The sequence below is a fragment of the Monodelphis domestica genome, chromosome 5 (assembly GCF_027887165.1).
Source record: "Monodelphis domestica isolate mMonDom1 chromosome 5, mMonDom1.pri, whole genome shotgun sequence".
Classification (NCBI taxonomy): domain Eukaryota; kingdom Metazoa; phylum Chordata; class Mammalia; order Didelphimorphia; family Didelphidae; genus Monodelphis; species Monodelphis domestica.
This window is the reverse complement of record NC_077231.1, coordinates 302,891,550-302,918,309: the sequence shown is the minus strand read 5'-3', so window position 1 is coordinate 302,918,309 and position 26,760 is coordinate 302,891,550. Positions and strand designations below refer to the sequence as shown.

The following is a 26,760-nucleotide window of genomic DNA, read 5'->3' as shown; positions in this document are numbered from 1 at the left end:
AAGGAGAACAGTATAACAGGATGAGAGAGAGAGAGAGAGAGAGAGAGAGAGAGAGAGAGAGAGAGAGAGAGACAGAGACAGAGACAGAGACAGAGACAGAGAGACAGAGAGAGAGAGACAGAGAGACAGAGAGAGAGAGAGAGAGAGAGAGAGAGAAACAGACAGACAGACAGACAGAGAGACAGAGACAGAGACAGAGAGACAGAGAGAATGTGTGTGACAGAGGTGGTGGTATAATGTGTCAGAAGGCTGGAAAGATCATTGGGTGGGGATAAGGTATAAAGAGCTTTGAAAATTCAACAGAGTATTTTATATTTGATCCTTGAAGGGCCCAGGAGCCAATAGAGTTTATTGAGTAGTACTGTGACAGGGTGAAAACTGTGATTAAGATTAGGCAAATCACCTTTCAGGGTTGCCATTAAATTCCTTAGGATTATAATTTACAGAAGATTCACTTATAGACATCTTTCCAACTGGGAATTCATAATGGTGAAAGTAGAGGAACTCCATAGATCAACCAACAAACAAATAGCAACAAAACATCATAAGACAAGGAATGGATTCTATGCTTTTGTGAAAAGTTGAGATAGGATGATAAGACTGGAAATTCCCAGAGTTCAGAGAATATTTGCAAATGTGTTTAGTACTTCTAGGTATGAGCATGTGTGTATCTGGTTGGGGTTGTGGCATTCTGATTTAATTTAGAATCATAGATTAAGAGGTAGAAGGGAACTAAGAGGTCATTTATAGGAGAGAAAATGGAGGCCCAGAGAGGTTGGGACTTGCCTGAACCCATACAAGTATTGAGTGACAGATATGGGATTTGAATCCACTTTCTTTGCAAAATGAAAATCACTTTTTTCATCTATTTCTTTCATTACTTTTTACTAATTAGTTCAGTCATTTCTAATCATGCCTGACTTTTCATGACCCCCATAAGGTTTTTTTTTTTTTTTTTTGGCAAAGATCCCTGAGTGGTTTGAAATTTCCTTCTCCAACTCATTTTACAGATGAGGAAACTGAGGCCAATAGGGTTATGAGACTTGCCCAGGGTCACATAGCTATTGTCTGCTAAAGCAATTTATTGAAGTTCAGTCATTTCCAGATTTTGTGGTTTTCTTGGCAAAGATCCTAGAGTGGTTTGCCTTTTCCTTCTCCAGATTACTTTACAGATAAGGCCAACAGAGCTAAATGACTTGCCCAGGGTCACACAGCTCTGAGATGCCTGAAGCTAGTTTTCAATTCATAAAGATGAATCTTCCTGACTCTAGGTCCAACACTCTATCCACTATACTCCTATTTGCCCTTTTTAACTCTTTAAAATAACCTAATTGCATCTGGGTAATATCTTGTACTTTGTCAAAAGTTCATAGATCTTTTATTTCACCTTAATGACAGAAAATGATAGGTATTTTCTTTAACCAATGAATTATAGGCACCAAGAAGCATCCATAATGGCACCAGGCACTTTGTGAGGCCCCAAGAATTCCAAAGAAAATGGTAAAACAGATCTGTCCTCAAGACACTTACATTCTATCAGGTGAGACATTATACAAATCAAAAAAGTACATATAAAACAGTTATTGAGGGAATTGAGGCTCAGCAATTTTGTTTGACTTGCCCAACTAAGATCCAGGAGTCTTGATTTCTGAACCTTATGTCTTTTCCTTATACCTATTCATTGCTTCTTGTAAGTGTTTTATTATCTAAACCTGCCTTTCCTCTGCCTATGTCTGCATTGTCACCTTTAAGGACAACATGAAACATCAATCTGAAGTGTGTTAGAATTTTTTAACCCTCTCCCTTAGTATTTGAGTGATGAGATAATGTAAGAGACAAGCTATATATATCCTCTCTGTGTGTGTTCATGTCTGTGTATTGGGTAAAATGCTGATTTCCTTGTTTTTAAAGAAATGTATAACTTAAGACTCAGAGGAGGCAGTACTAGGTTATCCAAAAGGAATGCCCACCTCCTGGGCATACATGTCTAAGTCATCACTTCAAGGAGATCTTTAGCCCATGAAACTCACAATCTCTCCCTCCCATTCCCCCATTTTCTCCTCAAATCAAGTGGGCAGAAGCAAAGACACTTGGGCTGAAAACATGAAAGCAACAACAGCAACAACAAAATACCTCTTTTCTCTGATTGTGAGCAAAGAGAACCAGTCTTGGGCTGGCCTAAGCTCCTGCATCAAGTAAGAACTTCCCATGACACAAAGAATGGGGGGCTTTAAATGAGGAGGTCCTGTCTTCTTTAACCCAGGGCACTTTCCCTCATTATGACTATTATAACAATTATTATTATTTGAATCAATGCTTTTGGTAGCCTCTTAGAGGCAGAGGCTCCCATAAGAGACAAGTTCTTAAAGTCCCAAAGCATCCCAAACACACACACACACACCACATGGAAAAGAGAAATAGTTAGCCTCAGTGACTGAGTCTTCACTTACTGTTGGCTGCATAACGTAGGGTGGGTGAGGCATCCATGAAGTGCTCTGGACCTATGTAGCAAATGGCATTTGTTAGGACAAGAAAAGCACAGAGAGAACTTGGTGATTTCAATGCATAGCTATGTTTGATAGGACACTGGTCTTAGATAAACGTTACAAGACAGTTGGGAAGAAATGTTGTAGGTCGGGGGGAAGTTGCAGAGGTTGATTCTTTGATGGGATCATAGACCTGGAACTAAAAGGAACCTTCAGGGTCATCTAGCTGAATCCCTTCATTTTAATAGAAATTGAGTTGATGAGAGTTTAAATGATGCCTTTTGAGAGAGGAAGATGGATTATGGAAGGTTGCCCATGGAATTGTTTCCTACAGGAGAGGTAACAAATGTGATCTGGCATTTGCCAAAGGGTCCACATCACCAAGGCTCCTAGTTAGTCCCTTGTTCTCCATGGTAAGGGTGGGTGGATGGGTGGAGGGTTGTGCCAACTCAAATTGGCAATTAATGAGTCACGAAGAGTTACCATACCACTCTGGGTGGCATAAAGCTAACGGAATCATGATTTCCCCATCTCTTTTTCAAGGTGACTCCATTGTTGAGATATAAACAGTGCCTTGTTTCCATGGACTATCTGACGGGGGTGGAAAGGGTAAAGTATTATAGGAGGCATAATTTTCTATACCCATAATCCCCTGCTTCTACAAAGAAGGGAAGGAGATATATTTTCTCTTTTCCTCTCCTCTCCTCTCCTCTCCTCTCCTCTCCTCTCCTCTCCTCTCCTCTCCTCTCCTCTCCTCTCCTCTCCTCTCCTCTCCTCTCCTCTCCTCTCCTCTTCTTTTTTTAAACCCTTACCTTCCATTTTGGAATCAATACTATGAAGTGGTTTCAAGGCAGAAGAGTGGTAAGGGCTAGGCAATGGGGGTCAAGTGACTTGCCCAGGGTCACACAGCTAGGAAGTGTCTGAGGCCAGATTTGAACCTATGACCTCCTGTCTCTAGGCCTGGTTCTCAATCCACTGAGCCACCCAGCTGCCCCCATATTTTCTCTTTTCTGATATATCGGTCTAGATTCTACCAGGAATTTTCTCCTTCTTATGTATTTTTTTGTCACTTTAGTAATTAACCAATGTGATAAAATCACACAGAAATTGTAAATCTAGTCTTTAGGGGCCTCCTAGTTTTGCACAAAGTGACAAAGTCTTAGCTATGATCTGGACTTAGGCAAAATATTCAGCCCTTTCTTGTGAAAATGAGAATGGGGAAACATCAACAACAGCCACAGTATACCCTGTTTAATTTCTTTGGGCCCATGAAAGTAGTGCCAGTGAAGTGAAAGTCAGTTTATAGAAGGAAATTGTCAGGTAGAAAAACATGGAAGACATTTTGGCATTGAACTCATACTAGAGAGACTCTGGATAAGTCTTAGACCAAAGGAAAGCCATCAATGGAAATGATCAGTGATTCATTACACATTGCTGCTTTTTTCTTTTTTACTAGGAAGCTGGGGTTAAATTCCACTTGGGAAAAGTCACAAGTATGATGAGTTCTTTGCAATTATTTTCTCATTGTATCAAAATGCCCTAACCTGGGGTACATCATAGGTGGTTTTGGACCACCTTAGAACAGAAATACTACATATAGTCCAACACCCAGAGAACAAACTTGAATGTCGCCTGTCCATACTCTCTCTATTCCCAAGGAATGGCAATTAGAAATGCAATAATCCCATGGCCTGTTCATGCAATGCCAATAAAAGTCTCCTCCATTGATTCACAAAAATATATGGAGAATATAAGCTGTAAATAAGGAACATGACTTGATCTGGAAGGTAGGGATGTGGATGAAGTCAGAAAAGAAAAAAAATAGTCATGCATTTGATGGCCTAACAATTATGACGACCTGGAATGTGATGGAAGGCCAGGATGGAATGAAACTTGAGTGAATTAGAGAGCAATCACATATACCACAGGGACAGATCAATGAAGATACAGTGTGAATCCCTTCCCCTCCCTATAGAACATACATGCACACATGTGCAGATACAGTGTAAAATAACAAGGACATCCATCCTAGCTCTTATATTGTTGTTCTCCTGAGGACAGGTAAGTAGGGCTGTTCAGAAAATAAGCATAGGATAAAGCACAAAACAAGCACAAATAAGTCGGTTATACAGGACCATGGAAGAATAAGATAACAGAAAGGATTTTTTTTCCCCAAGAAGGATTTCTCCTCTTTCAATTCTTTCTGCCTCTGTATTGAGAGTTGGACAACCTGGTCTAGGGCATCTATGAAGGCACTGAGATTTCCTTACCTTTCCATGCCTAGAACCTCTGAGGTCTTGACTGATTATTCTTGAGTGGTGTAGGAGGTTAGAGGGGACTTTGGAAAGACTTTCTACCAATTGGACTCCTCCTGACCTCTCCCTCCACCCAAGCACTAGAGGCTAGTATAAGTTATACCAGATACCAGGCCCTCCTAGACCAGGACCTCAGGGCTGGACACTCCAATTTTAAAAAAGAAAAAAAATACTCTGAAGAAATAACCAGAGTTTCCATGACAAAAAGATGACATGTCAGAGAATGAAGGGAAAATGGCTAGAAATACAGCTTTATTCCCCATCTTCCCTCAGCTGATGAATGTTAGTATGTTCATCTGTAAATTATATATGAGTACTACAAAACTTGTAAAAGTGGCACACCTCTAAGGAAGAATGTATCACTTAACAAGCCCCTTCCCTCAACCTTGTTACAAAAGGTCTCTCCTGTCATCCTCCTCCACCAATTCCTTTTGGCAGGGAGAGAGTTGGAAATCTGTGGTTGTCTCATGTTTGGTGATACTTTGAGCCCCATGAGTTGGAAGTATATTTTAGTTTAGTGTTTTTTCCCATATCAGATATCATTATCTATGATCAGTACTTCTCCATCTGTCTCAGCTTCCAAGGTCATTTAAAATAGATTATTATTAATATATTACTTATATTAATACATAGAATATAAACATCTAATTATCGATAGATTATTTAATAAAATAGATTACCATGTGATATATAAATATATTATAATTATTAATATATTATGTAATCAGATATCTGAACATAAAAATAAGTATTGTTATTTAATAGAATATATTGCCATGGGATATAAATATATTATTATAAGTACTAATATATTATTTAATAATATACCTTAATATAAAATATAATTACTAAAGTTATTTAATAAATATATTACCATTGGTTATAAATATATTATAATTTTTAACATATTATTTAATCAGATATCAAGATAAAATATAAATATTAATGTTATTTAATAAAATATATTACCATAGGATAAAAATATATTATAATTATTAGTATATTATTTAATCAGATACCAAGATAAAATATAATTATTAATGCTATTTAATAAGATATATTCTCATAGGATGTAAATATATTATAATTATTAATATATTATTTAACCAGATAGCATAAAATATAATTATTAATGCTATTTAATAAGATATATTCTCATAGGATGCAAATATATTATAATTATTAATATATTATTTAATCAGATATCTTAATCTAAAATATAATTATTAATGTTATTTAATAAAATATATTACCATAGGATATAAATATATTATAATTATTAATATATTATTTAATAAAGCAGAACAATATGAAATTTAGAGATATAATTATTACTATATAGTTTAATTAAAATATATTAATATGTGATATTAAAATCCACATTTTTCTTTCTTTTTTATTAGAGCATGGACAAAAATGTTTTTACGGGGTGGGGGAGCCCTGCTATAATGATGCATTCAGTAAAGACAGCTAGAAAAGCAAACAAATGAAAGGAATGATAAATAACAGACAAGAGGCACAATTTGATATCCAACAGGAGACTCCTTTGAGGGTGTCAACTAGAGCCCAAGTGTGGTCATTAAAAAAAGTGACTGAAGGAAGGGAGGCAGGAACATGGAGACTTTGAGAATTAAATGAAGAAGATGGTAATTACAGTTGAAGTCCTTGCCCGAGGAGGAAGTTATGGCTGCTGCTACTTAAGGACAGTTGTAAGGAGGAGGTAAAGTATGACTGAAGTGTACAAGGCCACTCGGGTTTTTGATTCTTGATTGGATTTATTCTGTCTCTGCCCATTTGGAAACCTCTCCTTCTTATCAAGCGAGACCCCCCTGGAGATGCAAGTGAGTCTGACATACCTGATATGTGGACACAGGGGAAGCAGCAATGAATGGCGTGATAGATGTCTGTGGAATCATGCGGTTTGTAGCGATACTGTACGGTGAAGAATAAAAGCTGCAAACAGAAAGAAAAAAGGAAGATTCATGAACCAACCACCTGCCCTGCAGGCCCCGTCACCCACCCTGCTCTCCTTTGAGGGAACCACCAGCAACAGGTGCGGGAGTGGGGCAAAGCGTTGAGCCATTGACTCCAGGAAGACACCATCTGAGGCCTTTTGGAACCCTAATCCTCAACAGTCTCACTAGATAAGAGAATGGCATCATCTTTAACCAATTTTTTAAAAAGCCAAGAGATGCAGGGAATTGGTTTTTAAGCAAAAATGGACAACTACCCCAAGCCCTAAGAGCAAGAGAAAGTGGCTCTACCTGTTTGTCCAATTCGACAGAACAAGATACTCCTTCCAAGATGATAATACATCCATCACCTCTACTCTCATCACCAAGCAAGTCTCTCATGCCTCCACTGACTCCACCACCTTCAGTTTTCTCTGCCCTCTGATTGGAGGGCTGGAGGACAACCTTCCAATGCCTTTCTTTATAGGAGGCAGAGCCTAGACTCTGGTTCATTCCACTCTGCATCTGCTATTCTGCTGGTTTCAACTCCACAGAGCAAGATCCACTCTGATCTTCCCCCAATCCCTCTTGGGATTCCTTTTTCTGTTGTCTTCCTCCATTCCATTATAAAGTCCTTGAGGGCAGGGACCCTCTTTCTTCCTGTCATTTGTATCCCCACAGGCTCAGAGTTGTTGTTTTGGAAGAGACCCAACAATATTACCAATGATGTTTTGGCTTCATGAATGTATGAATTAGTTTTAAATGAAGTAGAATTGCACCGAGATACCAGTTTCACTCTATCATTCAGCATCATTGAAGCCCAGGGCCAAGACAAAAGTTACAGTCAATGGGGGTAGCCCAGGAGTCAGTGTATAACCTTGAAGTCTTCCATGTCTGACCAAGCTCAAATGCACCACAGCACCTGCTTTAAGTCACCTCCATGGCCATTGGCACACATTGTTCTCTTCTGCTCATTTCACGTCAAGAAATCTTCACATACTTGGGGGGGACACCCCCTAACTCATCAATGGGTCTGAGACCCATGGGCTACCCTTGACCCAGTTGTGGCTCCTGCATGTGCCACCCTACCACCCTGAACACACAGATCTCATCTGATCCTGGAAGCTAAGCAGGTTTGGGTCTGGTTGGACCTTGGATGGGAGATCACCTGGGAAGACCAGGTTCTGTAGGTTTTTTCCTTGTGGCATACTCTGAGTACTTAAGGAGGACTTGCTCCTCTGGGGTGATGGTTAGTATTCTATGCCTTTTGGCACCTCCTTGCAGCCCAGGGAGGATAGCACCAATCAGGGAAGGGCCAAAGTTCCGTGCACTGTGGTGCTACCTAGCTTCCCAGGGGGAATTAGCATCTATTGTGTAAGGGCCAGTGTCCATTATGGGGCCACCTAGCTGCCCAGGGAGGACAGCTCCTCTGGTGTGAGGGCTTACTGAACCCTTGTCAGCATTGCTCATCCACCCTTGGTGTCCACCTCTCATCCGACTCTCATCTGGCACAGAGTAGGCACTTAATAAATTATTACTGAATTGGACTGGTTTATACACAAATGACTGTGCTGTCCCACCAGGGGGTAAAGAAGAGAGGAAAAGGCAACTCTTCCTTTGTTAAATCAAATGAGAAAACATAAAATGCTTTGTAAGCCTGCAAGTGCCATATAAATGTGAACTACAATTAGCTCTCATAATGATGGTTTGAATGTAGGGAGATGAGAGGAAGGGTATTGAACCAACGTGACATGTGACTGCATTCTGGGGAGCCCCCTCCCCCATCCTAGCTGCTGTCAGGCTTTGCCTTCCAGGCCAACGCTAAGCCTTTTTCTGTGACTCCTCTCCATTCTACTTCTCTGACAATATCCATGGAACTCGTGTGCTAACTTGCTGACTCATTATCTTTCTAGTCTTATTATTATCCATGATTCCCCTTCCACATGTGCAATGCTGCAGCCAAAACAGATCTGTACCACACTGTCACATCTACTATTTCTGCTCATGCTATTCCCTACGGGATGATTTCTTTCCTCATTTCCTTCCTGGTTACCATGACCCCTCAGGTCATCATCTTTCTCTCCCTCTAACTGGAGCCTTGAACTCTGTCCCACAGGCTGCTACCATGATAGGGTGGCTTTTACATTATTTTGATGGGACTCATCCCATCTCTTCTAGGCATTCCTCTAATCAATCCTCTGTGTGTCTGTGTGTGCTGTGGGGTGTGGGGAGGAGGTGAGGAGAGGGAAGTACTACCCTTTGCTTTCTATGACCCTCTATGCCTTTTTTCCCTCCCATGAAAACAGAAGCTCTTTGAGGGCAAGAGCTGTCTAACTTGTTTGCTTAGTACAGTGACTGATATGTACTAGAAGCCTACAAAATCTTCTCATTTTCTTTCTCTTCCCTCCTCCTCCTCCTCCTCCTCCCTCTCTTTGTCTCTGTCTCTGTCTGTCTCTCCCTCCCTCCTCCCTGTCTCTGTCTCTGTCTCTGTCTGTCTGTCTGTCTCTGTCTGTCTATCTGTCTGTCTCTCTCTGTCATTCCTATCCATCCTTCAAGACTCTAGTAAGACATCATCTCTTTTATGAAAGCTTTCCTGGTCAGTAACAACTTTTGACCTTCTCATAGTAATTTGCTTTGAGAATAATAATAATGAAGAAGAAGAGCCCACATTTATATGGTGTTTACTAAGTGCTGGGCACATTGCTAAGCCCTGTACACTTATGATCCCATTGGATCCTAACAGCATCCTTGGGAGGTATGTACTTCTTTCTCTCTTCATAAGATTTTTATCATAAACTTAGGGTTATGATATGGTACTTGTCTGACATTTGCCTCCCAATTGTCTCCTAAAAGATCCCATTCACTTATTAGACAAGGTGCAAGAGGACAGGCATTGTGTCTTATTATCTAAATTTTCTAATCGTCTGTTTTCGCCACACCTAGTGCCTATCACAGACCTCTGGGCATAGCAGGCATTCAATACATATTTAGTAAATGAGTGTTGAATGAATATAATTCTTTTTTGTAAGTGGAGGTATCCCTGATAAGTAGATAATTAAGCAGCCTTGGAGCCAAGAAGTTCTAAGTGCAAATCCTATCTCTGACTTTACTAGCTAAATGACCAATGAGAAGTCCCCTAACTTATCATGTGCCTTAGTTTCCTCAGCTGCAGAATAGGGATAATATCATCCTTGCAAGGCTATTGTAAGTCACAGATGAGAAAAATGGCTATAAAGTGTTTTGCCAACTTTAAATGCTATAGAAATGTCAGAGTTCATTGATATAAAGAGACAGTGTGATCTGATCTGGAGGATAGAGACATAGCCTTATTGATAGTGACTCCTCAGACACTCCTGACTGTGTTACTCTGGGCAAGTCACTTAACCTCTCAATACTCTGGAAAATTTGGCCTCAGATATTCCGTAGCTGGATGATCTTGGGCAAGTCACTTAACCTTGATTGCCTAGCCTTTGCACTTTTGTCTTAAAATGCTACACAGGCAGAAAGTAAGGGTTAGAAAAAATGCTCCAGAGGTTCTCAAAGGCTATACGTAGCAGAGAAGTTGCCAATCTGCATTGGTAGAGAGAATTGCCTCACTCGGGAATACTCTCATTACTGAAAACACCGGTCCAGTTTGTATCCCTCTTTTATACATATCAGTTATATTTCTAAATCTCTGTAGTCACTGAAAAACTGAGCTTCTGAGTCTAGAAATACGAGAAGTGAATGGCCAAAGAGAAAGTAAGATCATGCCTTAATAAGTAACAGAGATGCCGGTGCTTCTGACGGGCTGGTGGAGAGGGTCCCCTCCATCCCACATCAATCAGTAGCCCTGGGAAAAGGAAATTAGTAATAGTCAGAGAAAACAGCCACCCGGCATGGGCTTTTTGCCTTTGTTTTCCCTTAGTGAGTGGTCCAAGCCTTTAGGAAGCTCTCATACCAGTGGAATTTAAAATCAGGTTTCTTTCTTTAATGCCTCATGTTTCAGGGAGAGCCCAAAGTAGGTCAGTCAAAACAACCTGAGGGCTGAAAAGGAAGGGGCTTTTATGGAGGGAGATGATAAAGAAGGAGAGCAGGGATCTTGGGAAAAGGAGATAGAATCACTCCCTAAAGGCAGAAGCTCTCTTTTTCCTACCCCATGCTATTGGAAAGGCAAGAGAGTAAGCAGTAAAATGGGGCACACAGCAGAGGGGGAAGGGGCCATAGAATTATGGATTTATGGTGAGGAGGGACCTTAAAGGACATCAAGTCTGACCCTCTTATTTTATAAATGAAGAAACTGAGACAAAACAGTTAACTGACTTGCCCAAGACCAGAGGTAGAAAGTTATCTATTCAGGATTCAAACTCGTGGCTTCCTAACTTCAAGTCCACTATTCTACCTACTGCATGAACTAGCTGTCTTCAGGTAGTACCACCCTAATAATAGCACAGTGCTAGGCACATAAGGGCTCACGTATACTTCTTGACCAACCTAAGAGTCATAGGATCATCAATTTCTGGCTGATGGTGACATAAGCAGTCAACTGATCCAAACACCTCATTTTGTAGTTCTGTTTCACTTTGTTATACTACACAGCCAAAGATTAGTTCCTTTTGCATATCATGAGTTAAAATGCTTTAGGAAACACAATTCTTTGAGAAAAAAACCACTTGAATTTAGAATATTCTCCTTTGGTAACGTATTTGACATTCCCAAGCAGTTGAAGAATGTAGAAAGGCTCTTTGTTTCCTGGCAGGTGACTTGCTTCCCCGGATGACCTTGTCCACAGGCCAAACACTTCCCCCTTGCCTCAAGCTGGGCACAGAGGCTTTTGTCTGGGTCAAATGCCCTGCTGCTCCCGAGATAAGGTCATTCTTTGCTAAGCCAATCACTAATCACATTTCACCTTGGATGGTCTATTTTGTAAAGTGCACCAATTGGTGTCTCATAAATGAAAGCCGTCAGAAACAGATTGACAGGCAGAGTTTACAGGAAACTCTATGGGGAAACGTGATAACAGAAACATAAATAAACCATAGCAGTAAACTGATACTAGAAAGGGAACCCTGGAGAGAAACTCTAATGCATTTTTGTTCTCTTCGCTCTAATCCTATCCATCAGACAAGCGATGGCATTTCATACTCTCTGGCAAGTTCAAACAGTGCCACTCGAGGTAAAAGAGTCATTTCAATGGAAAACTGTATGGGGGGGAAGTAACTTACTACACTCCTTGATCCCCTAATTCCAGGTCTTGGAAATAAGCCCTTCCTAAGTCCAAACATACACTAACCAAATTTGTAGGAAATGCTTGCTTAAGCCAAGGCATGCTATTCTATCAGCAGCTTAGTAGGAGACTTATGGGAAGAGAAATCAGCAGAACTAGCCAGACTTTGGTGAGAGTGCGGAAAAATGGGTTCCTCCATCTCCCTCCTTTCCTTCCCCCTGCGCCGGCACCATTTCTCCGTCATGGTTTTGAAAGCTCTTTCACACAGGTATCAAATGAAAAATTAGCCATGAACACAGATGAAACTCAGAGAACACAGGGGCCCTGGCTTCTTGGGATGGATGGGATGGGGAGAAGATTGACAGATCCCTTTAGCTCCAACAGCCACACCAGTGTGAGTCAGAATTCAGGAATACTACTTTTTTGGATGGGGAAGTACTTAATGTGCCTTGCAGATAGTATTACTGGGAGTTGCCTGGCATTCAATGGTCTATTTTTCTAGGAAGAGATTTTTCTCCTGTCACACACACACACGCACAAACTTTTTATGATTTTTCATCAGTCAGTTTTTCTGGGTAGCAACTTCTCACCCATGCGAATTGCAACCCATGTCATTAGGGAAATTAAAAATATCAAAGATCATGACTTCCAAGGCACCTCAGAGGCCAGCTGGTGCATCCCTCTCATTTTATGGGTAAGGAAATTGAGGCTGACCAAGGTTAAGTGACTAATTCGAAATAACTTTGGGAGTAATCATCAGGATTAAAACCCAGGTCTTCTGACTCCAGTACTAGGGATGTTTCCATTGTACTATCTAAGTTCTAAAGAGCAGTCAGGTGGAACATTGGGTAGAGAACCTGGCTTGGAAACAGGTAGACACATCTTCATGTATTCAAATCTGGTCTCAGATACTTACTAATTTATCACTCTGAACAAGTCACTCAACCTTGTTTGCCTTAGTTTCCTCACTTGTAAAATGAGCTGGAGGAGGAAATGGCAAATCACTCCAGGATCTCTGTTAAGAAAACCCCAAAATGTCCCTGAACAATCTGCAGGGATCTAAAAAACACTATCCACAGAGGACAAACTGGGGGAGTAAAAACACTGATGAAAAGCAACTGCTTGACTACAGGGTGGAGGGGATATGACTGAGGAGAGACTCTAAATGAACACTCTAATGCAAATACCCACAACAGGGAAATGGGTTCAAATCAAGGACACATGTGATACCCAGTGGAATTGTGTGTCGGCTGTGGGAGAGGTGGTGGGAGGGAAGGGGGAGGAAAAGAAAATGATCTTTGTGTCCAATGAATAATGTTTGGAAATGACCAAATAAAATAATGTTAAAAAAAAAAAAGAAAACCCCAAAATGGAATCACAGAGATTTAGACCATCTGAACAACAATAAACACATCTAAGTCCTAAGGGCATGCTAGAGGGATATAGAGATTAAATGACCTGGCCAGAATCACACACCCAGTTGTTCTGAATCAATGTGTAATGGACTTGGAGGCCAGCTCTCTATCTTCACACCATGCTGCCCCATCTACAATAATAAATGGCTCTCTCTACTACTAACATTTATCTAATTACTTTACACATATGGTCTCATTTGATCATTACAAGCATCCATTGAGGCAGGTGCTATTATTGTTCACATTTTACAGATAAGATAATTTAGGCAAAGAAAGCTGATGCCAGTTAGCCAGTTTCCCACACTGAGAAGGGTATGTATTCAGGTCTTCCTTACTACAAGGCTAGTTGACAGTCCATCATACTTCCATCTACCCATGTACCATAGTACCGTATTTCCCTTACATTGAATGCTTAATTCTAATGCATCAGAGACACACCTCAGAAAATTGAAAAGTTCTCTTTGAGGAACTCAATGTTAAAGAAATGCAAAAAAGGTCTCAGCTGCCTGGCATTTAGGCAGGATGCCCTCCAGAAATCCATAGACTCCAAGCTGAGGTCCCTAATAGAACATTATTTTGTGGACAGAAATATTATCTTTGGGGGATTTGGCAGTCGGTAGCAATATGGTAAAATCTTATTTCACTGACAATAAAAATAACATGAATATGTCAATAACCCCAGGGTAGAATGTCTCCTCTAGCACAGAAACTGCACCAGATCCTATTTACACACAGAAATAAACATCCCAGGCTCCTGTCTCATGTCCACAGGCAATATTGTAAAAGTCAGCATCATGAATATTAACCTCAGGGTAACACAACAGCCTGGTATTAATGAGGAGGCATCAGTCATTCTTACTGTAATTTCAAAGTCTCCTTAATATAAAATTTAGTCCTAGTGTTATAAGAAAAGGTTCTCTATTACCTAATATCAGATGGCCATATAAAATACCTGGGACAGCAGTGACACAGTACATAGGGAAGCTACTTAGTCTTGGGCTTTCTAAGGGCATTGTAAACAATTAATATGGTAAAGGATCCTCTTAGAGCCAAATCCCATAGATCCACCTTTGTAACATGTCTTGGCTACATCTTCTCTCATCTCATATTGTCACCACTCTGGTTGAGGTACTCATCACCTCAGCTCTGGACCACTGAAATAGTCTATTGTTGGGTCTGCCTGCTTCAACTCTCTCCCCATCAGAGTCCTTCAATCAGCTTTCACAGTGATCTTCCTTAAGTAGAGGCTGGACCAAGTCAACCCCCAGACTCTAAGTCATCAACCCCAAAGGATTTTGATTTGAATCAGGAAATTGTATGGCAGAAAAGACCCTGGAGATACATTCCAGGTCAGTCTAATCCAATTTAATCCAATCTAATAAATAATCACTAAGAACCTATTATGTACAAGGCACACTGATAGGTGACAACAAGAAATTCCTATCCTTGGGGAGTGTATATTCTATTAGGCAAGGGGGCAGCTGGTCTATACCATCTGATCAGGAAGAGAAAGGAAAAGCAGCAAACTTGTGAAGACAAGGGCAAAGATTGGTCCCAAACCTAAAGTTTTTAAGACTTTTAAAAGTCGATAATATATTAATATCAGCTGCAATGATCAACCTAACTTGTTTTTCATAGCCCTCCCAATTACAAATAAAGATTTGGTTCTCAATAAAGTGACAGAGAGAATGAAAAAAAAATATGTATGTGACCCTAGACAAGACACTTAACTCCCATTGCTTAGCCCTTACCACTATTCTGCCACATGATTCTAAGATAGAAGGTAAGAGTTAAAAAAAAATACTCAAAACAACAACTAAAGGAAATTGAGCATTTAATAATAATAAATTAACAACGGTAAATATAGCTAACATTTATACAGTGCTTTAAGGTATGCCAAGTACTTTATATATTTTATCTCATTTAATCCCTGCAACATCTCTTGGAATAAGGTTTTATTATTATTCCCATTATATGGAAGAGGAAATTGAGGCACAGAGGGGTTAAATAACGCACCCAGGTTTACATGGGGTTAAATGACGCACCCAGGTTTACATAGCCAATAAGCATCAGTGGCAAGATTTGAATTTTCATCTTCTTGACTCCAATTCTAGTTGTTTCACAAACTAATAACAATTAAATGAAAGACCACAAGGGTAATAGCAGTCCTTACTTGTTACTTGGATGGATAATGCTACTCAGGCTAGATCTCCCCTTCTTCATTTCATCTATTCCTACCCACACATTTCCAACTCAGAAAGATGGAATAAGATTAATGGGCCTAGGAAATAATGGAGTCTGGGCACATGGGAGGTTATTTAGAATCTTGGCCACTTTAAGGGAAGAAAAAGAACAAAAATGGTAGGAAGTCTCTTGCCTAAGGTTTCCTATTGCTTTCCTTGAATGGGCAGAAGTGGATGGAAAAAGAGGGAAAAAAAGGGTTTTGGACATATTTTTCATCATCATATTTTAAGAGTTTCAATACATCCAAGATAACATCAATAAAAGTTATTTCAAAAAAGAAAACATAGCATTACGTACCCATTCTGTATAGCAGCTGTGGGATCATAGGTCAAAGCCATGCCAGCCTAGAGATAGTTGGGAGGAAGAAAAAATTATTAGAAAAATTCTCATTATCATGTCACAAAAAAATCAAACCTTTCCTTTTTTTATTTCTCTCCCTCACTCCCTTTCTCTTTCTCTGTGGCTCTGTCTGTTCCTCCTTCCCTTCTTCCTCTCAGTCTCTGTGTCTGTCTCTCTTTTCCCTCCTTAGAATTGAAGATAATTTCCTTTCCATGATTAGTTCCTTTTCAGGGCTGCTTGCCACACCCTTTATCCCCAGTGAGATGATGGGAAGTTCATTGTATCCATATTGACATGTTAAGAGAAATGTGGATTCAGTGATGTTCCTTTGTACTTCATAAACCAGGCCCTATCTTATCTAGTGTCCTCACTACTTTTCATCCCTCTCAAGAAGGCCTAAACCAAGCTTTTCACTCTAAAAATGCAATCCTAAGCCTGTATGGCTGGGGTGGGAGGGGGGAAACAAACAACAACAAACAAAACAACTGAAAAGCTATTTAACATGCATTGAACTATTTATAAAGAAAAACGTACTAAAAGAATAATTATTTTAAAGGATTCATGGTAAGGCAATGTATCAGAGCTCTTTTTCACCAGAATCCTGCTTCATCCAATTCATTGGCTGGAGGAGAAGGTCCTTAGCATCTAGGATAATTAGAATTAAAAATGCTTCCAAAACATTGGTCTAATCAGGAGGATACAACCAGAGCTCTGCTTTTAATTTCATGGTGTTATTCAGTAGTTTGTCATATCCAGCTCTTTTTAACCTTATTTGGGGTTTTCTTGGTAAAGATTTGGAGGGCTTTGTCATCTACTTCTCCAAATCCTTTTACAAATGAGGAAACTGAGGCCTATAGGTTAAATGACTTGCCTGGGATCACATAGCCAATAAGTGTCTAAGACCAGATTTGAACTCATGAAGATGAGTCTTCCTGATTCTAAGTCTACTCTATACACTGTACCATCTAGCTTCCCTAGGGTCATGGTAACCCCACATCAAGTCACAAGGGGTAGGTTTAGCAAAGGTTTTCAATTGATTTTGTACTTCTAGGATCCTGTGATCCCAGATTTAGGGATGATATAGGATGTCTAATTCAATCTTTGCATTTGTTAGAACAGGAAACCAAATTCCTGAGAAGTTAAGCAATTCTAATATTTATAGATCCAGAAACTTAAAGACACTCATAATTCATTTAGTCCAACTCTTCCATTTTGTAGACAAGGCCCCAAAAGCTTAAGCAACTCTTAAGATAAAATATTTGGGGCATAAAGACACCTTTGAGTTTATTTTGTACATGAGGGAACACGGGCTTAGACAGGTTCAGTGACTATTAGGATTATAAATCTTGAGCTGGAAGGAGTCTCAGATTTTACAAATGGGGAAACTGAGTGCTAGAGAATGATTATTAGATCTTAATCTAGAAGGGACCCCAGAATCAAGTCCAACCCTTCTCCTTTTGTAGAGGAGGAATTTGAAACCAGAGAAATTAGGTGATTGACTCTATAGTCATTTATCTAGAGATAGAAGAAGGCTTCTGGATCATCTCCACCAACACTAATTTTGATGATAAGGAAATGGAGACCAGATGATGCTCAATGACTATTTGGATCATGGATGGAGCACTTAAAGTAACCTCAGAGGTCATCCAGTCCAACCCCTTCATTTTATACATCAAGACACAGAAGCCTAGAGAGACTATCAGGATCTGGGAGCTCATTTAGTCAAATTTCCTTATTTTTACAGAATAGGAAACTGAAGTTCAGATGAGTTAGGCTCAAGTTAGGATCATAAATCTTGAGTTAAAGGTGACTTAAGAGGTCATCTAGTTAAACTAATTTGTTTTACAGATGAGGAAACTGAGTCCCAGCAAAGTTGAGACTCAAAGAGGGTTTCATAATTATTAAGGGGCAAAGCTGGGTTATGACCTAAATCTCTTGATTCCACTTGTAGCCCTCCTTACACTACATTCCTTTGGCTCCCAAGAAGTTTCTCCATGGCAGGATTATCTCAGATAGACTGTCTAGCTACCTGCCATTGCAGCCTACTTTTATAAACAAGAAATTAATTTTATAATTTTAACTGTCTATTTTTTTTTCAAGTTTGGCATTGGCATGGATGTTGTTGTAATCCTTTTTAAAACTATTTAGTTCTTATTGAATTTAAAACACTTTACTAGGGAAATTAATTTTTTTTGGGGGGGAGACTTCTGAAGTCTATTCCTTTTCTCAAGGAAAACAAAAGAAAAAATTAAAAGCAGGCCAAATAATGGCCTTTGTTGTTTAGGTTTTTCTTTTTTTTTCCTCCCTGGGCATTGGTAGGCTTCTCTAAATTTGTGTATTGATGAAGTTAAAATTGTCTGGCTCCAAAGAATGTGGCTTGAATCCCAGCCCAACATGATTGATATATTCTAGTGGGCCTTTTTGAAATGGGATAGAGAGTTGGTGTTTCCTCCCCCAATATCTTATTTGCCTTCAATATGATTATCAGCATCACATATTTTCAGGTTGGAAATGACCTTTGAGGCCATTGAGTCCAAACCCTTCACTTTATGAATAAGGAAACTGAGCCTAAAAGGGTTAAAGGGCAACTGAATGGAGACTCAACTGGAGGAGAGAGGAATTAGGCATTGGAAGACCAATAAAAGGGCATATGCAAAAGTGAGAGTTTTATGAGTAAGAGAAAGAAATGTTACAAAGGTTTAAAAAAGGGTTAGATTCGAAGACAGTTTGGCTACATGGGGTGAACAACAGTAAGGAATTGAGGATAACCTGGATATTGCAAGTCTTGATATTTGGGAAGATGGTGATGTCTTTTACAGTTATAGGAGCATTGGGCAAATGAGAGATTTTGAATAAAAGATATTGAGTTCTCTTTTAAATGGGTTGAGTTTGAAATATCTATGGAATATCCAATTCAAGATGTCCAAAAATCAGTTAGAAAGGTCAGTAAAATTGCTAGGACTGGATATTTACCTCTCAGAAGCATCTGCAATGAGATGGTAATTAAATACATTAGAGTTCATGAAATGACCAAGAGAGATAACATATAATAAAAAGAGGAGGCCCTAGATAAGAGTATTGGAGGATATTCATAGTTATGAAAAGGAATCAAAACAGACTGAGAGGGAAGACAGATCAGAGGAGAAATGGATGAAAGTAATCTTATGAATACCTGGAGTGATGAGAGTATCCAGGAGAAGAAGGTGATCAAGGGTGTCAAAAGCTTCAGACAGGTCAAGAAAGCTAAGGACTAAGAAAGGACCATTAGATTTGGTAAGTAAGAGATCATCAGTAACTTTGCAGAGAGTAGTTCCAGTTGAATGATGAGGTCTACTGTTAAGTTTGTAAACACTCAGGTGGTGATTAGCAAAGAACTCAATTAGCAAGGTATAAAAATATTGATTAGATGCAAAGAAGGGCCAAGTGATAAGATGAAAGGGAAATTTAGACTACACTCTCTCAATGGGAAAGATGAGTTGATCAAGTTGGAATGGGGCTACTATGGAAGGCCTTGAATGCCAGGCTGATGGGTCTGGACTTTTTCTCTTAAGTCAAATGACATCTCCAAAGACTTTTAAGAGGGTTTAAAGTGGTGTTTTAAGAAGATGAGTTGGTTGCAGTATGAATGTGAAGAATTACATGGGGAACTTTAGGAAAAGAGAGAAAACAGGGAAGAGATGATAACAATTCCTGAAATGCCCTGGAGTGTTGAAGGCCTATAAATGGATGGTGGTAGAAATAGAAATGAAGAAATATATTTGAGAGAGATCACAAAGAGAGGACATGACAGATGTTGCTTGATGGGCAGGATATGGTAGGGAGTAGAAAAGGGAATTCAGAAGATGTCTCCAAGGTTTTTAGACAGGGAGGCTGCAAGAATGATGTTCAGAGCATTGATAGAAAGAGGGCGGTCGGGGGAAGAAGTTGATCTGAGAGAAAGATGATGAGTTTCAATTTCAACATGTTGAATCTAGATGCCAAGGGGACATCAGAAAGGATATGTCAAATAGGCAGTTAGAGAAGAGAGATGGAGCTCAGGGCTAGAGATGTCAGTTTGTGAGTCATTCACGAAAGGATAATAGTTAAAACCATAAGAATTAAAGAAATTTCTGCCTAAAATATTCTAGAGAGAAAAAATATGTCTAAAATTTTAGATATGGTTGATTTTTGAGGTCCTCTCATGTTTAGGAATATAAGACAAGAAGAAGTACAAACAGCAGCAGAAATGGAAAAGCAGAGAGAGATAGTAGAAGAACTAAGAATATATAGCAGCATCAACAGATAAATTTCTCCTGACATGTTCCACATTCCAAAAGGGATTGGGGATGTGTCTTTATTTTTAAACTGGCCTTCTGCCAGTTCTTACATGTGCAACCCACCTCTCCTATCTTCATTAGGCCTGGAGGGCACTACCTTCATCACCTCCACCTTACAGAATCCCTCTCTTCTTTTAAGAGGCAGCCTAACCACCACCCTATACATGCAGCCTTCTCTGATTCCCAGTCCCTCGAATGGCTAAAAACCTTCTCTCTATTGTACACTTACTTACTTTGCATATATCTACATACATTTTCTTTATGTTTATTCTGTATATACTTAGATTTGTATTTGTGGTCTCCTCATTGGAATATGATCTCTTTGAAAGTAAGAATGGTTTAATTCTTTGTGGAATGGTGCCAGCCATATAATATGTGCTTAATAAATGATGATGATAGTATCTGGATAGAGCTTTTAGGATTTACAAAATGCTTTATAAATATTATCCTATTTTGCCCTTCCCCAAACCCTTGGTTCTATTACTATGCACAATTTTTTTTTAAAGAGGAAATGGAGGCAGTCAGAGATTAAGTGATTTGCTTAAGGTCACAGAGCTGGTAGTTAAATATGCTGGAGGCTAGATTTAAATTCAAGTCTTCCTGTCTCTAGTGTTAGCACTCTTGCTCACTGTATCATCCTAAGCAGCCTAAGAGAATGTGTGAGTGTGTGTGTGAGAGAGAGAGAGGGGGAGAGAGGGAGGGAGAGACAGAGACTATAATTATAAGGAAGGAGGAAAAATTAGTTGAGAGAACTCTAACATCAATTCATCAATATCAATTCAGTGTCAAGAGCTCAAGAAGAAGGACCCCAGCATGTTGGGTGGACCCCCAAGCTATGGATTCATTTGAGCATGTAAGTGATCCAGGAGAGGCAGTCAAGGACTGACTATGACCTGAATCCTTGAAGAAGTATCCATATTAAGGATGCTTAGTAATGGGTCATAGGATTATAGACCACAAACTTGAAGAGAACTTGAGGTTCTTCCAATCCAACCCCCTCATTTTACAAATGAAGAAACTGAGGCTCAGGGAAGCTAAGTGCCTTGTTTAAGGTCACATAGTAAGTTTCAGAAGCAGAAACATCGAAACACTTGCATGTCACTTAAGAAGGTTCATTCCCCCACCTCAAGCCAAGTTAAGCAATGTGCTCAAGGTCACAGGATAATTATTTCTAAATGTTTTCTTTAATAGTCCAAGCTAATGGTAGCTGATAACTTGGTCAGAGCTAGGACAAAGCAGGTATTTAGTAGAGGGTGTAATTTGGAAGCTAATTTTTGACACTTTGCTTCCCATTTTAAGATCTTCTGGGCTTGGCTTTATGTATAATATAGCTTTGATTTAACTTTATAATCTTAATATGATCTTAATGCAGATTTTGTCTGCAATTTCCTTTTGTTTCTTCCAGGGAAAGTATGGAGGAAATGGATTTTCGTACCATTTATCCCTCTCTGCCTTGAGCTGGTGCCATGAAATCACCGCTATGTAATTACCAAGCATTACAGCCTGTTTACAAACTCCAGAGTCTCACAAAGAGTAAAATCACTTGGAACCAAGTGAAACTGTCACAGTGTACATGCAGAAAAGTGATTTTTAATCTTCTGGCCTTGAACAAGTACTAGGAACAACATTTTTTTCCATTTTTAAATTCCACTTCAGTTTTCCGAGCATAGAGGGTATTTAGGGTTGATTTTGAAATGGGGTGGCGTGAAGAAATAATGGATTTAGGAGAGGACTACTATATTCATAGCTGCTTAGAAAGGCAGCTCTTTCAGTATTACAGAATGGCAAAACTCTGACTCTGAAGGGACCTTCAATAAATATCTCCTACGTGTTAAGTGCTGTTCTAAGTGCTGCTGAATACAAATAGTTATTCTCAGAGACCATCTGGGAGCAACTAGGTGGCAAAGTGTATAGAATAATGGACCTGGAGTCAGGAACAGGAAGACTCATCATCCTGAGTTCAAATATGACCTCAGCTATTTACTAGGTATGTGACCTTAAGTCACTTGACCTTTTTTGCCTCAGTTTCTTCATCTGTCAAATAAATGAGTTGGAGAAGGAAATGGCAAGCCATTCCAGTATCTTTAGCAAGAGGAACCCAGAAGGCATAATGAAGTCATGAATGGCTAGAAATGACTAAATAACAACAAAGACCATCTATTCCAACCATTTTCCCTAAAAGGATCTATTTTATAACCTAATCAAAAAGTTATCCTTTTACCCCTCCTATGCCTAAGGAGCAGAGATCATAGACTTAGAGTTGGAAGGGACCTAAGAAGACATTGAGTCTTATGTCTTCAGCTTTACAGAGGAGGAAACTGAAGCATAAAAAGTTAAGCTATTTGTTCAGTCATATTGCAAATCATTGCTTGAGGTAGGGCTTGAACTCAGTTCTTCCTGACTTTGAGCCCTGTGCTCTATCTATACTGGATAGAACCCATGCAGCAAGAGTCCATTATCTCTCATTTTACTCTTAAGAAGCTTCAATTATTGGGTTTAGGATCAAATCAACAACTTTTTACTAACTATCTCCTATGTATTAGGCACTGTTCTAAGTGCTGCTGAATACAAATTTTTGTTCTCAGTTTACATTTCAAGAGCATTTCAAATCCATTTCTTTTCTTCTTCTTTTTTTAAACCCTTACCTTCCATCTTGGAATCAATACTATGTATTGGTTCCAAGGCAGAAGAGTGACAAGAGCTAGGCAATGGGTTCTGAGTAACTCTTCCTGGATCACACAGCTAGGAAGTGTCTTAAGCCAGATTTGAATCAAGGACATCTTGCTTCTGAGCCTGATTCTCAATCCACTGAGCCACCCAGCTGCCCCCCCCCCCCCAAATCTATTACTTTTCAACAGAGCTTCAGAGTTCGTCAGGAGGTAATTTCAGGGGCCACCAAGCCAACCCATACCAGAAAGGAATCTCCACTAAAACATACTTGACAAATAAGTAAAGCCATTGTTGGGAAAGCTTCAAGGAGGGAGAACTCACTGCCAGTCTAGGAAGACCAGTTATCCATCTCACTTTGGAATAGCTTTCACTTTTAGCGTTTAGTACCAAACCTACATTAATCTCTTTGGGAATTCCATTGATTTCTGGTATTTGGGGCCTTCAGGGACAATCAGAAGAATTTGAATCCTTCTTTTACAAGAAAGTCCTTTAAAGCTTCTAGATGGCTCTCATGCCTGTCATACTGTGACCTCCCTGCCCCTGACCTGTGTTCCCTCATGCCAGATCTTCCTATCTCTGTTCAACCAATGGACAGTTGGATGTGGCTTCAGCCCCTAGTTCATTCATTACTGGTATAGGAGGAATGGCAGATGATGGTTCAAGTTAGATGGAAAGAAAGTATTTCATTCTGCAACTGCTGGGTGATCGCAATCATATGGCATTTATCATAATGCCAAAACTGAAAGATACTTTGGGAAGATGACTTGACCCAGTACTAATACAAGACTCCATTTCTAGACAAATGTGATGATTTTGGTTACCCTTCGGTGTATAAGTGTATATATATATAAAATACATGTGTGTATAGTGCTCATGAAATGTATGGCTATTATAAATGTAGTAAAACTTATATGTGTTAATACACATTATACATGTTAATAGAATATATCTATTTGTTATATATTTTATACACATAATAATATAGATATGATGGTATTAATAACCATATATATGTATATGTATCTAAACACATATATTCAGATCTATTGAGGAAAGAGTGCATATGGCAATTTAATCCAGTCAGGAAGACCTGAGTTCAAATTCAACCTCAGATACTTTCTCGATAGGTAACCCTGGGCAAGTCACTTTAAGTGTGACTGCTTCAATTTCCTCATTTATAAAAAAGGGGGTAATAATAGCACCTACCTCCTGGGGTTGTAGTGAGGGTTAAATGAGATATCTGTAGAGGTAGAGGCCAGAAGGAAGGATATAGGCTGAGACTAAACTGAATTCTCCCCAAATTTCTCTACATACAACTTTAAATAATTCCTCAAATCAAATGTTGAAGTGGCAGAGCCAACACAGTGCATCAGAGGGAAATATTTATCTAGTCTAAGACAACTTGGAAGTCTGTGACACTGGGATGGGAGCAGGCATGGAGTGGAGGCCAGGAGCAGCACCATGTGTGGGTGGGTGAAACAGGGGTAGCAGCCCCTCTGAGGACCCTCAGCCCACAGACAATAAGAGAGTCAAATAGTCGGAAAGGTTACAAGGAACTCTTTCCTGTCAATGGGTGCAACCGGTGCTAACTGGAAACTCCATTGTCCATACATAGTTCTGGGTCGTAGTTTTAGAATAGAGAGGAGTGCTTGTGGTGGATCACAAAGGAGCAGGGGACCTGGTTTCAATTTGAAGGCCATAGTGAGCACCAATACTTGTGGCTGCAGGAGGGATGAGGTCCAGGTCACAGTTTTAGGACCAAAAGAAGTGCCTATGCTTGTGGTTTCTGAGGAAGAGGGATCCTTCCTAGGTAAAGACCAGGAAAGCAGTGACCACATCGCCCCAGATCACTCTACCTCAAAAGCATGGAAAACTTGAAACCTCCCAGAATCAACCCTAAAAACAATAGTAGAAAAAGCCTCAAGTTTGGGACAGTGCCTCCCAGCCACAGTGAGCAGATCTCAACTTTAACCTAACATTCAACATAAATAAATAGAATGGGAAAAAGAGCAAACAACAAACACAAAAAGAACTTGGTCATAAAAAGTTGCCACCGTGGCAGGGGAGACAAAGACATAAGATTAGAAGACAATCATGTGAAAATAGCTATGAGCAAAACTTCAAAGAAAACTGGTAATTGGACCCAAGCCTGTGAAGAATTATTGGAAGAGTTAAGGAAAGAGATGAGAATGGTAGAGGAAAAATTGGAGGAAAATGAGGGTGTTGCAAGAAAATTACAAAAAAAGAATCGATAGCTTAGTAAAAGATGCACAAAAATACTGATGAAAATAACACTTTAAAAGAGAATTGGTCAAAGTTAAAAAGGATATTAAAAATAATAATTTTTAAAAAGAGAGAGGTAATATTTGGAAAATGATTAGCATAGTGTCTGATATGTAGTAGGTGACATGTAAGGGCTTATTCCCTTTCTCTTCTCCTTCCCTATTGATACCAAGGTATCTATTATTGGACTCAGAGGACTTGTTTTCAACAATTTCACTGGTAAACTCAAAAGTTGTAGAGAAGATTATTGTGAATGAAAATCTTCTAAGTTCTTTGACCAGGAGAAGGCCATGTTGCTCTAGTCACATGGAGAATTGTTTCTTTATTCTCATATTTTTATTTACTTGTTATATATAAATATATATTTATATAGATTATTTATAGATCATCTTTATTCTCTTATATTTTAAAGTACTCTACCAATGTTGCTGATGGCACATCCAGAGTATCATTTGATAATATCTCTCTATGTATGTTAAGTAGTAAGCTAAAGTTTAAAGTCATCAGATAAACTAAATTGGGGAAAATACCCGTCTAATATCAGAGAGGGAACAGAGAATTCCTATGTTCTATTCCTTTATATTCTCCATTGATACCCTTCTAGAAGCCAAGGATGAGTTTCCAACCTGAAATAATTTATCTGAAGGTTATCTGATGCCTGGAAAGGATTTAAGGATGAAGAATACTATGCAAGGACTTTTCATTAACATTCCAAGTGACATGTCACTTAATGTTCTCATTAACACATTTTAGGAAAAGAAATTAATTGCCAAAAGAAATAGGCCAATAATTAAATCTATCCTCTTTCTCCTCAAACAACACACTAGACACCCTAAATCTTTCAGCAGTAGCATCAACTTGTCCAGGATATCTAGAAATCTTTCAATTGCCCCTTCTCCTCTCCCTTTGGTGTTCTTTGTCTTTCTACTTTCTTGGCAGGTGCTCCTAGGTAATATGGCCTTAAAATTCAGAAGTCATTGAATTAGAGCTAGATAGAACCTTAGAAGTGATTGTTCAAACTCCTCATCTTACAAATGAGGAACTTGAGGTTCAGAGAACATAAATGACTTGTGACTAGGTCCTTAGAAGTAGAAGAAACAGTGCTAAGGTGGTAGTCAGCTAACGTTAAGGGCCAAATAATCCTTTATGTGTTGGCAATGTGAAAATGTTCAAAATGTGAAGATGCTCTAGTTCAAAATCAAAATATATGAAAGTATCCAAAGATTTTTCAGCTATTAAGGACATAGTTTATTTCTTTAAAGTCATTGATTCTGCAGCAAAGCACACTAAGCTAAGAGCTTTCCTTCAAAACTTAACTTCTATTAATTTGTAGAAAAATAATTCCAAGACAATGGGGAAGATTTGGCTGAAATGAAACCCAGAAACCAGGATATTTTGGCTCAGAGAAACACATACTAATTCTGACTTTCAATTTAAAAAATGTGTTTTATGAAAAGCTAAGCATACAAAGGAAAAAAAAAACCTGGCATTTCACAGGTCTATGGAAAAATCTTGGACAATCCAAAGGACTTGA

General features: G+C 39.1%; 1 protein-coding gene across 15 annotated transcripts in view; it reads right to left on the bottom strand.

Moving 5' to 3' along the window:
- Positions 1-26,760, bottom strand: part of RBMS3 (RNA binding motif single stranded interacting protein 3) — a 1,500,462-nt gene that overhangs the window by 133,858 nt on the left and 1,339,844 nt on the right. For all 15 annotated transcript variants that reach the window (XM_056800925.1, XM_056800928.1, XM_056800932.1 and 12 more), the window contains 3 exons: positions 15,916-15,962; positions 6,658-6,754; positions 2,451-2,501 (listed from right to left, as the gene is read on the bottom strand). In XM_056800925.1, the coding sequence (XP_056656903.1) occupies positions 2,451-2,501; positions 6,658-6,754; positions 15,916-15,962 (195 nt within the window). The remainder of the gene's footprint in view (positions 1-2,450; positions 2,502-6,657; positions 6,755-15,915; positions 15,963-26,760) is intronic.